Below are 15,007 nucleotides of genomic sequence, written 5' to 3' on the forward strand. Positions count from 1 at the left end.
GCTCCAGGCTCCGAGCCATCAGCCCAGAGCCTGACGCGGGGCTCGAACTCACGGACCGCGAGATCGTGACCTGGCTGAAGTCGGACGCTTAACCGACTGCGCCACCCAGGCGCCCCATGCAAAAGGAAAATTAAGCCGGGATGCTCTGGGGGTCAGGCAGGCCTGAGCTTGGGTCCCAACTCTGTCACTTACTAGCTGTGTGGCACTGAGAAAATCCCTTCACCGCCCTGAGCTTTCCTTATCTGCAACACGGGGACACCTTACCAGCTGTACAACCTTCACCAGCCACTTAGATAGTCGAGTTTCCCCCCCATCTGTTGAATGGGAATGATCCATTAGCTGTTTGATTGCCTTGAAGTCCCCTTGGCTGTGCGAGCCTCAGTTTTCTCATCTGTAAAATGGGGCAGGGAGGAGGCCGGAGTAAGTGCACTCATGCAGCCATAGCACCACCTAGGGGTGGGCAACAGGTGTTGGCAGCGGTCTGTCAATAGTTTCCCCTTCCTGGCTCCTGCTCCAAGTGTTGGGAAAGCCTTCCTCTTAGATACCCCAGCCAACCCTGGACAAATACTGAGGGCTGACTGATGTGCTGGGGGCCGCTCCTGGGTGTGGCTACATTTAGAAAGAGGGTATAGAATCTCAGCAATGCCGACCAAAGAAGGAGCTGCTGAGGTTTAGCTTGCCCAGCCCATGTTTGTCCAAGGTCTGCTCTGGGTCAGGGGCTGGGCAGGAGCTGGGTGCCATGGCGACCAGGGTGCTTAGGCCCCCAGGGAGCTGTCAACCTGCTGCCCCTGTAGAATGGCTAGCACAGGGCACAGACTCAACAAGTATCTGTCAAATGGCTGAACGCAGCCCTCCTCACCAGCCTGCCCTGAAGGTCTGAGACTGGGTTTGCTCCCTGCAGACCAGGAGGGCCCCTTCCAGAGAAAAGCCTGTCCAGCTTTGACCACCCAGACCCAAAGGGTTTTACAGCATCGGCGCCTCAGGAAGGCAGCACCTTGTTCAACAACTTGGGGTGCTTCTGAGCACCCTGGGACTGCCTCCAGATGTTCTGATGTCTGGGTGGGAGTGGGGGCTGGGCTTCAACAGGCCTCAGTAAGGCTCCTCTCTTCCTCTTGGGCTGGAGAGGAAGAGAGTCCCGGGAGTTCAGTGGGGGTGTGGGAGGAAGAGGCTGATTGCTCGGCCCAGGAGTCCCTCCTCTCCCCCGGCTGCTCTCCATCTGGCCAGAAGCCTCCCCCGCTGCCCCAGGACAAGGGCCCTAGTGTCTGCTCAGCTCCTGGGCAAACAGCAGACCTTTCTGTCCCTCCCCTCTTCAGAGCGCCTCAGCCTTGACCCTTCCCTGCCCCCTTGGGAGGGCATGGCACACCCCTTGCTGCAGGACCTCTTCCTTCTGAATGATCCAGAAACAGAGGCCGGCAAAGCTGGCATAGGAGCAGGTCCTGTTTGGGGGGTGAACCCCTATATTTCAGTCATTCCCAGTTTTGGCCAGGCAGCCCAGGCAAGGGCCAGCTCGCAGGGCCTGGGTCCTGCCAAGGTGGGTGTGGGGCATGGCTGGAGGCCAAGACCCAGCCCAGGTGGACTTGACGTCATCTTGTTCATCTCCTGCCAGACAAAGGCCACTCCTGCCTGGTCCTGGCCCCCGGGAGATTTTCCATGCCGGCCCCCTTTCCCAATAGGATCACTGGGATGATGTCCCCCCTCTCCTTCCAACCGGCCTCCCTTGTTGGCAGGTGAAGTGCGGAGGCCCGGGCATACTCACAGAGGCCTGTGCAGCTTCCCCGCAACGGTGTGGGGCCCTTTTCCCAAATCTGGAAAGAAGCAGAAATGCCAGAGGCCTGCCTTCTTCTTGGGGGCTCCAGCATGCTGACTTGGTCATACGGATGGGGTGACCTGGCAGAATGACTGGGGATTGCAGTCAGCCTCCACTGTAACGTCCACCACTCCCGACTCTGACTTCAGGAGGTTTTGAGCTCAGTCCAGCCTCCTGTACTTCCTCCTCCGGGCCAGTGGGTGTAATGGGTACTCATTAACTGATTATTCAGTTGGGGAGGGGACTCAGGCATGATTTGTGGAGAGCTTGATGAAATCTTCTGCCTTATCAATGTTCCCTCCTTGGTAATCCTGTAAAACAAAATCCACCATTAGACGGTCATTTCTCTGGATCCACAAGCACTTCTCTTTATTAAGGCCCTCAGGACGATGCAAATAAAGACAGTTACATAGGATATTTGCTGACCGCGCTAAGGGCTTTACAAAGTAGTTCTTTATGCTAGGTATTCTCCATTCACGCCCTCCCCCCAGGGGCACTGACCACTCTTTGGTGCTTGCTCTGTGCCCTGGGAGGCTGACCTCTGTGGCCTGAACTACTTAGGCTCCCTTTCCCTCGGAGCAACGAGGGGCACTAGCAAAACTGGAGGACAGGAGGGGAGAGAGAGGTCTGGGCGTCTGTTCCGTCGGCTACTGTTTGGGCGTGGAGTGGTAACAGCTCTCTGCCTTTGTTAGCGTCCCTTCTTGGGGCCCTTAACCCTAGTCCCACATCCATTCATTAACTTCTTTTTAGCCCCTCGTTGGGGATGTTGGGGATGCGGTGGCGGTTTCCTGCCAGGATCTTACTGATACGGTGCTGTATTCTTACTTTACACACAAGAACACGGAGGGCCAGAGAGGCCGACGGCTTCTCTGTACAGCTGGCAAGTGGTTCCAGCGGCCTTGCTCCGGAACTTGTGCTCTTCGCTGTTTGTGAAGGTGCCCGGGGACGCCTCACACCTTACCTGCCAGCACACCTCGGGGCAGAGGAGGAGGGAAGACCTGGCGTAGGGGCCCCTCAGTTTCAGGGCTGCAGAACCAGGGTGCTTCTCTTGCAAGAGGTCAAAATTAGAAGGAATCACGCTTCCTTCTGTGACCCGCAGGAATCCCAGAGCAGATTCTTTTATCTCTCCCTTCAGCAGCCCAGGACCACGTGTTAGGGTTAACTGGCCGCATTCTTACAGCCGGTTTCCTCTCTGGTCGCTTGCATGTCGTAGGTGGTCTGAGACAAATAGATATGGCCTCGATGACTGGGGCGTGGGGGTGGGGTGAAGGCAGACAGAGCAAGTATTGTTTCCTTTCAGGCTTCCTGAGAGGGCGAGTGCATGAGTGTGTGTGAGCGTGTGGATGAGGGTGTAGGAGTGAGGGTGTGAGCGTGTGAGTGTGTAAGCATGTGTGGGGGAGAGTACGTGAGTATATGAGGGAGAGTGTGAGTGTGTGAGGAAGAGTGGGTGACTGTGAGGCGAGGGAGGGAGAGTGTGTGAGTGAAGGCTCCTGTGAAGGCCCCCGGTGGTGGCTGAGCGGTTACTGTGGGCCGGGGTGCCCGCCCAGGGCAGCTTATGGCATGGGGAAGGAATTCTCTGGGAACCCCAGAGGGCTTGGGCTGGCACCCCACCCACGGCGGGTGACCGGGCTGGGTGGTTGCTGCACTGAGTCAGTCCTTCTGGCCCCTCCTCTCCTGGCCCTGCCTCCATAACAGGAGTGAGAGGCAGAGGAACCCCTTAAGAACTACCTGTTATTTGCTCCAAACCACAAGATGGCACAACTAACATGGGGGGTGGCATTCCTACCCCGCCCCCGCACCAACTGCGGTCCTGGAGGGCAAGAACAAAGTTAAAGAACAATCAGAGCCAAGGGTGAAATCTGGGAAGGCGTTGCAAACTCTGTTTACAAGAAGTAGCCTGAGGCCCAGAGAGGTCTGTACCCTATGCAAGGTCACACAGCAGAGCTGGGAAGGAGTCTCCAGGAGGCCGTTGAGGTGGGGGCATACGGGTGAAGGAGGACTAGGGTTCGCAGCTGGTAGCCAATTGTCTTCCTGCCCACCTCTCCAGTGTTCCATCTGAGTCCAGGGAAAGGATCTGAGCATCACCATCCTTTCTTCCCTCACCTCTTCAGGCCCAGGTTGGACAGACAGTGGAGGTAAGGCTCCTGGAAGTCTTCCTGCTGGCTCTTGGGGGTGATGCCTTATTTTATAACTTTACATTTTATCATTATAATATGCTTTATTTTAATAAATAGCATCTTTATTCTTATATTAGAAAATGTTTTATTTGTTTTGAGACAGAGAGAGAGAGAGAACACCCATGTATGCATGAGCAGGGGAGGGGCAGAGAGAGAAGGAGAGAGAGAGAGAATCCCAAGCAGGCTCTGCACTGTCAGCTCAGACTCTGGGCTTGAACTCACGAACCGTGAGTTCGCCAAAATCAAGTGTCAGATGCTTAACCGACTGAGCCACCCAGACATCCCAAACATCTTTATTATTATTTATGTTGGCTTATAGGCTATATATCCATGTTGTCCGAAATTCCAAAGTTAAGAAAAGAGATGGCAAAAGGTAATTTCCCCCAACGTAGCCCCGCCCCCCAGGTCCCCTTGGGAGGTCCCTGCAATCACTGGCTCCCTGTGCAGCCTGAGTTTGGGATTTCTGACTAGACTTTCTCATCCACCCTGTTTTCCCTCTAGGAGAGGCTCCCATAGGAGGTGGGTGCAGGTCCCCACCTCCACTGAGGTTGGGGCCTGGACTAGGCAGACCATTTGCCTTGGGGACGTGGTGGTCTCCCTCCTGGGCATGAATTTGGCCCCAGCTTAATAGAATCCTGCTCAAGCCACTCAGGAAGGGTGGGGCCTGTTGCTTCTCCTTTTCAACTGCTTAAAGCATCCCCAGAAGCTCTGTACCCTCCACCCATGGGACCCAGGCACCTGACACCCTGAGCTGGGGCTCCCACAGTCTCCTTTTATCTCCTGGTGTAACTTAGATACTTTCCTCACCTTCCTCCTCCTTGACAGTTCAAATCTACACAGACTTGGGGTGCCTGGCTGGCTCAGTTGGCAGAGCATGTGACTCTTGATCTGGGGGTTGTGAGTTCGAGTCCCACCTTGGGCGTAAAGCCTACTTAAAAAAAAATCCACACGGACTTGTCAGCCACCTACTATGTGCCTGCCCTGGCCTGGAGACACAAAGTGAAGAGCTCATAGTCGGCTGTGGGAGGCCAGAAAGGACAGAGATCATTACAATTCAAGGTAGCCCGTGATATGTTCCATGGTAGTGGTGGGGGAAGTTAAAAATTCCACATTAAAGAGTCTGACAATACATAGTGCTGGTGAGGGTGTGGTTCAGCGGGCACACTCCCAGTGGCTGGTGAGAGGGTGAGTTAGAACAGCCACATTGGTGGGGCGCGTGGGTGGCTCAGACGGTTGAGCGTCCGACTTCGGCTCAGGTCATGATCTCACAGTTTGTGAGTTCGAGCCTCGCGTCGGGCTCTGTGCTGACAGCTCGGAGCCTGGAGCCTGCTTTGGATTCTGTGTCTCCCTCAATCTCTGCCCCTCCCCCGCTCACAGTCTCTCTCTCTCTCTCTCTCTCTCTCTCTCTCTCTCAAAAATAAACATTAAAAAATATTTAAAAAAAAGAATTTGGCAATTCTAGGAAGGACGTACCCTGTGACCCAGCAATTCCACTTTTCAAGTTCTCACTCTAAAGTAGAGTTTTTGAAAATTTTGACATTATTCTCAGTAAGCATACACTGAGCCAGAACACAGAGACCACATGCTCAACTCTCTGATAGTTACCTGATGTGTGATGCACACTATTTTCTTTTTCCTGCTATAAACATATAGTTGCAGTTTAATGCACGTTGTTTTCTAATCAATTTTGAGTTTTATTTATTTGTTTATTTTATTACTAATTATTTTAAGTAGGCTCCACGTCCAACGTGGGGCTCGAACTCACGACCCTGAGATTAAGGGTTGTGTGCTCTACCGACTGAGCCAGCCAGCCAACCCCAATTTTGAGTTTTAAAATGCTGACCTTCAGCCACGAAATTGATTTGACCCGTTAGTAGGTCTCAAGCCCTAGTCTGAACAATGCTCTCACGTGTATGCACAGAAGAAGGCTTAGTGCAACATTGTTGTCATAACAAAAACTCAAGTGGGGCTTTCATGATCCATGAGCGAATGGATAAACAAATTGTGACATGGTCAGAAAGTATCACACTGTCACACCACAGCTACATGTATCAAAAGATAGACACAGGGTGAAACCATCTATATAAAATATAAAACCCTACAGAGTGATGGCATATTATTTTATGATTATGATATACCCACATTATTTACGAATACATCCCTATGTAGCATAAGAACTGCACAAAATGATACCCACATCAGGATAGTGGTTATCTCTGGTGGGAGAGGGAGGGGAAATGGAGTTGGGGTGGGGGGCAGCATAAGGAACTTCAATTTTTCAGGTTCAGTTCTTTAAAAAATATATTGGAACCAAAATTTGCCAAATATTAACATTTGATAAAGCTGAAGGAAAGGTACTGGCCCTCACTCTGTTTTTAATATTTTATTTAATATTATTATTTCTTAAAATATTCCGTGATAATACTTATAGGACATCAGGAAAGGAGTTTTATTCTGACTGTGGGAATAGAGAGAGGGAGTGTAGAGGGAAGCGCATGAGCCCAGGCGCAGGGGTAGGAGTGGATGAGGTCCTGGGTAATGAGAACGAACACCCAGTCCTTCCTAACAGGGGATCCTGTGCTGATGGATGGCTTTATCCCACTTCCCTCACGTGTCGGCACCACACTCTTCCCATTTAACAGATGAGGAAACAGAGGCCTTCCTATTGAACAGATGGAAACAGAAGCTGGGATTCGAACTCAGGCCTGTGAATCAGAGCCTGCGGTCTTGAGCAGTCTGCACCATGGTTCCTCCTTGAGGAGCCATCTTTGTGTCTGCCCGGGGGCAGGGGTGGGGAGGGGTGGAGACAGACAGGGTCTGGTGTGCTGAGCTAAGATGGGTAGGCATTATTCCGTCAGGAATGAGGAGATTCAGGAGGATTTCAAGCAGGGGAGCAGCGGAGTGAACTCACTGCAGCTGTAGCATCTGTTCTTAAAAAAAAAAAACCTTTTGGGGGGATGCCTGGGCAGCTCAGTCGGTTAAGGGTGGGACTCTTGATTTCTGCTCAGGTCACGATCCCAGGGTCTCAGGATCAAGGCCCGCATTGGGCTCCCAGCATCTGTGGGCTCTATCAGTGGGGGCCTGACTTCTGGAAGCAAGAAGAGCTGTTCCAGCAGGGCTCGCTCCAGGGATGGACATCTCCAGCTCCAGTGCTGTGTGGGGGTACTGGAGAGACCACTGGGCTGCCAGTCAGGGTCTGGGCTTCTGGCTCCAGCTGCCATGAATATGCGTGTGTGACCTTGAGGTTTGGTGCTCCTCCTCTGGGCTTTTGTCATCTCTTTTTGGCAGAGAAGTCTGGATGAGGTTTTTCCAAACTGCAGTTAAATGTTTGGTTACATCAAAAAAAGCAATTAAATGGGTCACAATCAGTATTGAAAAACAAAACAAAATACAGAAATAGAACAGAAAATATCAGAGTGCATCACAGGTCACAAGGGTAAGTATTGTTTTGTGAAACTATTGTTTCACTTACATATAGGGGGTAAGGGGGTGGACTGCTCTGATGTAAAATGTATTTATTACTATGGGTCCTGATAAGAAACTAAAACACTGAACTCAGCAATCCTGGAGGTATTCCCCCCCACCCCCCCAATTCTAGGGGTCTTTGTGAAAAAGCCACACACCCAGGACTCTTCTCTTCATTCCCCTGGGTCAGCAGCTGGTCTCTTTGCTCTTAGCTGCCTCCACCCCTCCCTGGGTCTCTCTTCTTCCTGCTTCAATCCAGTCCCCTCCTCCCTTTCTCCCAGGGACAAGCCCCCCTTCGCCCCCCTTCCCAGGAAGTCCGGGTGGGGATTTCAGAAGAATAAATGTGATCCAATGGGGGTGGCTGTGGGCACTCTGTGCCAGGAGTTAAGATAAAAGGACTAAGAAGCAAACACCCAAGCACCCAGGAACAGAACAGAAAGTAGGCGAGCTGGGGACGTGGGTTTGAGGGCAGGACTTCGTGAGCAAGAGCTCGGCGGCGACACCGCAGCGGGTCACTCCCAGAGGGCCAGCACCGGCCTTGTCATTGTTGGCACTCGGTGCGCTATTAGCGAGAGAAGGTAGCTTTCTCTTTCGCCACTTCCCCACCCCCCTTTAAAAAGAAAGACAGAAGGAGCCAAGAGTTTGGGAGCCAACTCCTGGAGAGGGAGCGGCCGAACTGATTCGGAAGTTGGATCTCTTTGTACACAGGAATGTGGAGAGAAAAAAACAAAACCCACCCCATTGCTTCATTTCCCCTCCAAGCCCAAGCACTTTCTATTGTGCAATGAAAAGGCTTTTCACGTTGAGAAAAATGAATCCCGATTTGCGCTGCAAAGGAATGAGCGCGCCTCTCGGTGCGAGACGGCTCTCAGCTGGGACGCTCCCGGGTCCTCTGCGCGCGGTTCAAGGTAGCGCCCGCAGGGGCGCTGGACCCCCTTCCGCCGGCGCCCGCACTGGCTCTCACCGACCCGAGGGCAGAGGAATAGAGAGCCCGGGGAACCCCAAGGGGAGAGAGCCCCCATACGGCTGGGCCTCCCAGGGATGGCGGTTCCGCGAGTCTGTCTAAGGGAGTCGCTGGAGCTGGAACTCCGAACCCGGGAGCCCGCGGGAGCTCCAGGACTCCTCGGAGTAGCGCAGGGCAGGCGGCTGGTTCGGCGCCCGGGAGGCCTGGCCCCGGACGCGCGAGGGGCGCAGGGCGCGGGGAGGCGGGCAGGCGCACATGGGTGCAGGCGGGCCGGCGGCGGTGGGGTGCGGGGGGGGGGGCCGGGGTGTGGCTTCCCCGCCTCCCGGGCGGGATTTGCATGTGTGTGTGGCGGCCCCAGACTTCCTGCTCCTTCTACACTGCAGGTACGCGCGGGCCGGGCCGGGCGGGCGGGCGGCGGGCGCGCCGAGACGCGGGCACCTCCTCACCCGGACACCACCAGCGGCTCCCGGGCCGCGCCGCGCCGCCTTCCGCTCCGGTGGCCGCTAGCCCGCCCTGGCCGCGTCGAGCGCCCTGCTCGCGGGTGGGGGCGCGCCCCTCCGGCCTCCACGGTCACCTCCGTCCTCTGCACCGAGCCTGGCCTCGCGCCCCTTGGCGCTCCCACCGCCCCGGGTCCCCGGAGGGCCGCAGCCATGAGCGAGATGTCCAGCTTTCTCCACATCGGGGACATCGTCTCCCTGTACGCCGAGGGCTCCGTCAATGGCTTCATCAGCACTTTGGGGTGAGTGAGCCGAGTACGAGGGGGGCGCGGGCAGGGAGGGGGCGCCGTAGGCCCTGGTACCAGTTGCGTGCGTCCTGCCGCCGCCCCCCGACAGAGGACCTGGAAGTCCCCAGCTTCAAGGAGCAGGGTAACGGCTCGCCTCCTTCTTTTAGAGAAAGGAAGTGAAATGTTTGCCCAGGTAGAAGTCGGGCACGCTGCGGGAGTTGGTAGGAGGCGCCCCTTAGGCGAAGCCTCCACCCTCGCGCGCTCGACTTTCTTCGGAGCCGGAGGAGAGGTTGAGACTTCCTCTGCAGGTGGTCCCGGGGCGGGGCAGGTGGGTGGCTGGGGCCTGAGTTGGGGAAGGCATCCGGGCCTGGACGTGACTGGCTGGGGGGGGAGGGGGGGGGAAGGGGCGGAGCTGTGGGGGAAGGCAGGGGCAGCTTGGAGCCCGAAATCCTCTTGTTAGGGTCCAGTCGCACCTTTGAAGGGTCGCATCTTTTCCTTCTAGCTCTGTCCTCCCCTGCCCCCCTTAAGTAGGAGTGCCATCTCAGCCCTCCCCTACCAAGAATCCTAGGTCCTGGCCCCTTCTCTCCGCCTCTCCCGGTCAATTTCCTGCGCGGCTCATCTGGCGCCCCTGGGTCCCCGGTCCCAGGATCTCCCGAGCTCTTTACAAACATTAATTAATTCTGGCCATCACCCCCCAGGGTCTGGATAAGCAGGGAATCTATTCAAGTCCCTGGAGAGGCCTAGGCCTGAAGCAGGCATAGGGCAGGAAAGGAATTAGGCAGAGCCATAGGTTTATCTTCAAAGGAGTAGTTGGGTGAGTCGCAGGGGTGGGGGGGGGGGGGAGTGAAGAGGTAGAGTGGTTTCTCCACCTCTCCAGCCAGGCTCCAGGGCAGGTCCTGCTGCCCTTGTCCTATGTTCAGTCTGGGGACTTGTGTTAAGTTGGCTCATCTTCCCCCCCCCCCCCCCACCCCCCGCTGCCTTTAGGATAAACGCACCCTCCTCTGCTCTCCCTACTCATCAGGACACCCGCCAGCCACAAGGTTCCTCCTCTCTAGGGGTTTTGGAGGACAGCCCTGGGGCCCGCAACCCAGGTCTGGCTCTGGACCTGGCCTGGCTCACCCCTGAGGCTGGGAAGTGGGAGTCACCGGGTTCTCTTGATGTCTCCCAGGGTATTTGGGAGTTTGGCTTTAGTCCTGTAGGAAGGGGAATCCAACAGGACTGGGGCTTGGAGGGCTGGCTCTGCCAGCAGAGGATTCTGACTCCAGCATACCTGCTCTCCTTATCCTTCTTGGTGCCTCTCTCGTTCCCCTCCCCGTTCAGATGTGGAATCCCCATCCACATGTCCTCGCCCTCACTAGATTTGACTTCTCTTGCTCCTTTCCCCAGAGGATGGGGGTGGAACCACATCTGGGCCAGCATCTGTGCAGGCCTCCCCCAGAGAGCACCGGCCGGGGGGACCCCTTGCTGCTGCTCTGGCCAGGGCTGCTGTTTGAAACTACTAGCCTGCACATAGTGTGCACACAGTAAACACCTCCCATAATGCTGAGGGAAGGAGGAGAGAATGTGGGGGAATCGGGGGCAGATGGAAGCCCCCCACCTTGTGTCTGAACAGCACTGGGAGCTTTTGGCAAATGATCATCTCCACTGTTGCTTAGTGCCTGGTTCAGGGCACAAAGTGAGTGGGGTTTAAAAAAATTTTTTTTAACATTTATTTATTTTTGAGAGACAGAGAGAGATAGAGCACAAGCAGGGGAGGAGCAGACAGAGAGAGAGAGACACAGAATCCAAAGCAGGCTCCAGGCTCTGAGCTGTCAGCACAGAGCCGGATGTGGGGCTCGAACTCACGGACTGCGATATCATGACCTGAGCTGAAGTCAGCCACCTAACCAACTGTGCCACCAAGGAACCCCCCCCTTTTTTTTTTTTTTTTAATAAATGTTTATTTATTTTGAGAGAGAGAGTGCAAAGGCAGAGAGAGGGGGAGAGAGGGAGAGGATCCCAAGCAGGCTCCAAGCTGTCAGCACAGAGCCTGACCCAGGGCTTTGATCCCACAAACTGTGAGATCCTGACCTGAGCTGAAATCAGGAGTCGGATGCTTAACCGACTGGGCCACCCAGGCACCCCCGAAGTGGGTGGTTTTTAAGTATCTATGAGATCTGTCAGAATCAGGGGAAGGATCTTCTGCCCTCCACACAGCCCTCATCCCCTCAAAACAGATCTGTCACCTCCCAACACAGCTCCCTCCTGCCTTGGCCCTTCCTGCCCCCAGGAGCGCTTCCTCCAGTCCATTTTGACCCTGGGGCAGGACCTGGTGACCTGCAATAGCACTTCCACTCCAGGGTGCCTGTTCCCTATGCAAACACCTCCAACAGCTCCTGACTTTCCACCGATGGATGCCCCCCTCCCAGCTTGGCATTCTGGCACCCTCACTTAATTTCCTATTTTTTTTCCCCCATTCACACCCTCTGAAGTTCTAGGTGCACGATACTACCCTGATTCCTGGAACCTACCCCACGCTCTAGGTCTCTTTACCTTTGCTCCTGGGTTGCCCCCGCCCTTCAGCCAGTCTCCACCTGGGTAAATCTGACCCACCCTCTAAGACCTCGTGGGAAGTGACCTTTTTTGAGAGATCCAGCTCCTCCTCCCCCAGCCTGGCAGAATTAACCCTTCTTTCTCTGTGCTTTGCACTGCTTAGCACACACTCCTCTCTGGGATTGTGTTGCTTCACGATTAGTTGGGGATTTTTCTGTAGGGCCATCTAATGCTGGGCAATTTGCCAGGATTAACTAATTCATTACACCATTCATCCGCTCAGGCTGTCCGCAGGCACAGTACTGGGCACGGGGGCCTCTGTGGGGAAGGAGGGAGCCTTGTGTCTCACCTTCTTGGAACTCAGTCAATGAGAGAATGATTTCTAAGCACTGCTAAGTCCTCCCTACTCAAAGTATAGTCCTTGGTACAGCAGCAGGAGCGTCGCCTAGAAGCTTGCTACAAGTACAGAATCTCTGACCTCTGCCTGTCCCTCGGAATATGCCTGCTGATCCCCATGGGATTTGGTGCCTTAAAGTGTGAGCTGCACTGCTTTAAGTCATTCTCTCTCTGCTCCATCCTCGCCAGAATCTTCCTGGTAGCCCCAGAAAGGGGCCCCTTGGCCTTCACCCTGGCTGTGGGTGCCCATGTCTGTGATTTGAGTGAGTTCCCAGGCTAGTCCAATGTTTGATATCCAGGAGGTGCCCAGTAAGGGCTGGATGAAATGAATTTGTTGAAGACAGGGGCCCCCTTGGTGGGCAGAGGAGCTGGTCAGCTGGGAGATTTGGGGGGGGCGGGCATGGGTGGAGGAGGGAGTCCGGGGCAGCCTTCAGTTTCTGGCCAGGCACTACAGGGCAAAGTGGAGAAAGCTAATTAGAGCTGCCTGAATAATTAGAGCTCCTGGTGAAGATTGTACATTAACTCCGGGTTGAGAGGATGGGAGGGGTCTGGGCAGCAGATCCTGGAGCAGGTTGGGACCTTGGCAGGGAAGGGAAAGCAGGCCCATGCCTGTTCTTGGCAAGAGAGTGCAGCCAGGACCACTGCCTTGCACCTCACTCTGAGTGGAAGGCAGCAGAGGCCAGGGCTGGAGCGACTGATCAGGGCCAGTGAAAGGTGGAGGATTTAATGCGACTCCTGGCCGGTGGCTGTGGGGAACTGGCCCTGAGTGTGCAGGGTGGGCCCCTCAGAGTCTGACATCCAGTTCCTTGCAGGTCTCTCTGAGTGGCCAGAGGGGTGGGCCTTGGCCCATAAGGAGTAAGTTGGGGAGTGCAGGTGAACTGGGTCTTGAAACTGAGCTTCCAACGTTTGTCAAAGTGCCTTCCTTGCTTGGAGTTCCATTTGGGGGCTTTCAGGGACTCCGAACCTGTGTTGCCCAGGGCTGGGTGATCACAGGGAATAGGGTCAAAAGACGCCCCCCTTGGGGTTCTCTGTCTACCTTCCAGCCTGATTCACTTCCCCAGAAGGGTGGGCACTGGAGGTCAGCACCCAGAAAACATGGAGGTAAATATGGAGGAAGCCCCAGGTCCCCAGGGTCAGGACCCTTACATCAGTAGTCCCAGGGGCAGGGTTCTCCTGCTTTGTCACCAACTCTCTGGTTGATTTTGGCAAGACTCTGCCTTCTCAGAGTGTGTTTCCTTCAGCCTGATGTTCTCTAAGGTGCTCTGCACCTGAGAATCCCCTGGTATCTTTAATTTTTTTTTTCTTTACATCTTATTTATTTTTGAGACAGAGAGAGAGAGAGCGAGAGAGCACAAATGGGGGATGGGCAGAGAGAGAGAGGGAGACACAGAATCTGAAGCAGGCTCCAGACTCCGAGCTGTCAGCACAGAGCCCGATGTGGGGCTCAAACCCATGAACTGTGAGATCATGACCTGAGCCGAAGTCAGTTGCTTAACTGACTGAGCCACTCAGGCGCCTCTCCCCTGGGAGCTTTAAGAAAACATTTTTTTTCCAGCTTCCAAGTCCCATGTCAGACCAACTGGGGTCTAAGGGTTGGATTTTTTAAAAACTCCCCAGTGATTTTATCTGGGGTGGGGATCCCTGATCTAAGGGCCCTCCTAGACTGACAGGCTGTAGGGAAGCCTACCTGGTCCAGAGGACCCATCTCTTCGCCTTCATCAGACTTCTTTAAGCCATTTAACAAACCTTTATTGAGCACCTACTATGTGCCAGGCACTGTTCTAGTCACTGGGGAGTCAGTAGTAACCACGATAGAGTTCCAGCCTGTTCCAGTCTATACAATGGGGAGCTGGGTGAAATGGTCTATAAGGGCCCTTTGAGCCTTAAGTCTCTGAGACACATGTAATTCCAGGGGGGAGGGCACTGCCCCTCCCGTGCAGACTACATTCCTGGAGCAGATTTCAGACCTGCGTTTGGCTTTCATTTAATTGTGATTTCACTGGAGATGCCGGACTCCTTTCACCTGGAGATGCCCTGGGGCACAGGGCAGGGTCTGGGCCTCAGCTAGGCTAATTCATGCAACTCGTTTTTTGAAAATACATATTTTTTTGTTAAAAAAATAATATATGGGGCGCCTGGGTGGCTCAGTCGGTTAAGCGTCTGACTTCAGCTCAGGTCATGATCTCACAGTTTGTGAATTCGAGCCCCACGTCAGGCTCTGTGCTGATAACCCAGAGCCTGGAGTCTGCTTCAGATTCTGTGTCTCCTCTCTCTGCCCCTCCCCTGCTTGTGCTCTGTCTCCCTCTGTCTCTCAAAAATAAATAAATACATTTAAATTAAAAAAAATATATATATGTTCCACAGAGAAAACTGGAAAAACTCAAAAAAATGATCTGTGATACCACTGTGACTTATGTTAACATTCTGCATGTGAATCTTCAAGCCTTTTATTTACACAAATAAACAGTTACAAAATGATGTCAAACTGCACATATGGCTTTGTATCCTGTCATACAGGGGGGTGGGTATGTTAAGCTGTATTTTTTATTTATTTATTTATTTTTTTTAACGTTTATTTATTTTTGAGACAGGGAGAGACAGAGCATGAACAGGGGAGGGTCAGAGAGAGGGAGACACAGAATATGAAGCAGGCTCCAGGCTCTGAGCTGTCAGCACAGAGCCCGACGCGGGGCTAGAACTCACGGACCGCAAGATCATGACCTGAGCTGAAGTCGGCCGCCTAACCGCCTGAGCCACCCAGGCGCCCCAAGCTGTATTTTCTTATGCCCACACGCCATTGTTATAGCTGCATAGTGTCCCTCGGTAAGATGTATCCTCATTTATTCAAGCAACTCTAGTATCGGGCATTCAGGTTGTTTCTAAAGTTTTGCCCTTATAAACAATCCGCACTGAACATCCTAGTCCATACATGCCCTAACACT

The 15,007-nt window shown here is 54.1% G+C and overlaps 1 protein-coding gene across 3 annotated transcripts in view; it reads left to right on the plus strand.

Moving 5' to 3' along the window:
• Positions 1 to 8,845: 8,845 nt before the first annotated feature.
• Positions 8,846 to 15,007, plus strand: part of ITPR3 (inositol 1,4,5-trisphosphate receptor type 3) — a 67,042-nt gene continuing 60,880 nt past the window's right edge. For 2 of the 3 annotated variants that reach the window (XM_042938476.1, XM_042938475.1), the window contains exon 1: positions 8,847 to 9,152. In XM_042938476.1, the coding sequence (XP_042794410.1) occupies positions 9,064 to 9,152 (89 nt within the window). In that variant the 5' untranslated portion in view covers positions 8,847 to 9,063. Of the gene's footprint in view, positions 9,153 to 15,007 lie in introns of all 3 variants that reach the window. The other variant, XM_042938474.1, reaches the window with a different exon arrangement.

The sequence above is a fragment of the Panthera leo genome, chromosome B2 (genome assembly GCF_018350215.1).
Source record: "Panthera leo isolate Ple1 chromosome B2, P.leo_Ple1_pat1.1, whole genome shotgun sequence".
Classification (NCBI taxonomy): Eukaryota; Metazoa; Chordata; class Mammalia; order Carnivora; family Felidae; genus Panthera; species Panthera leo.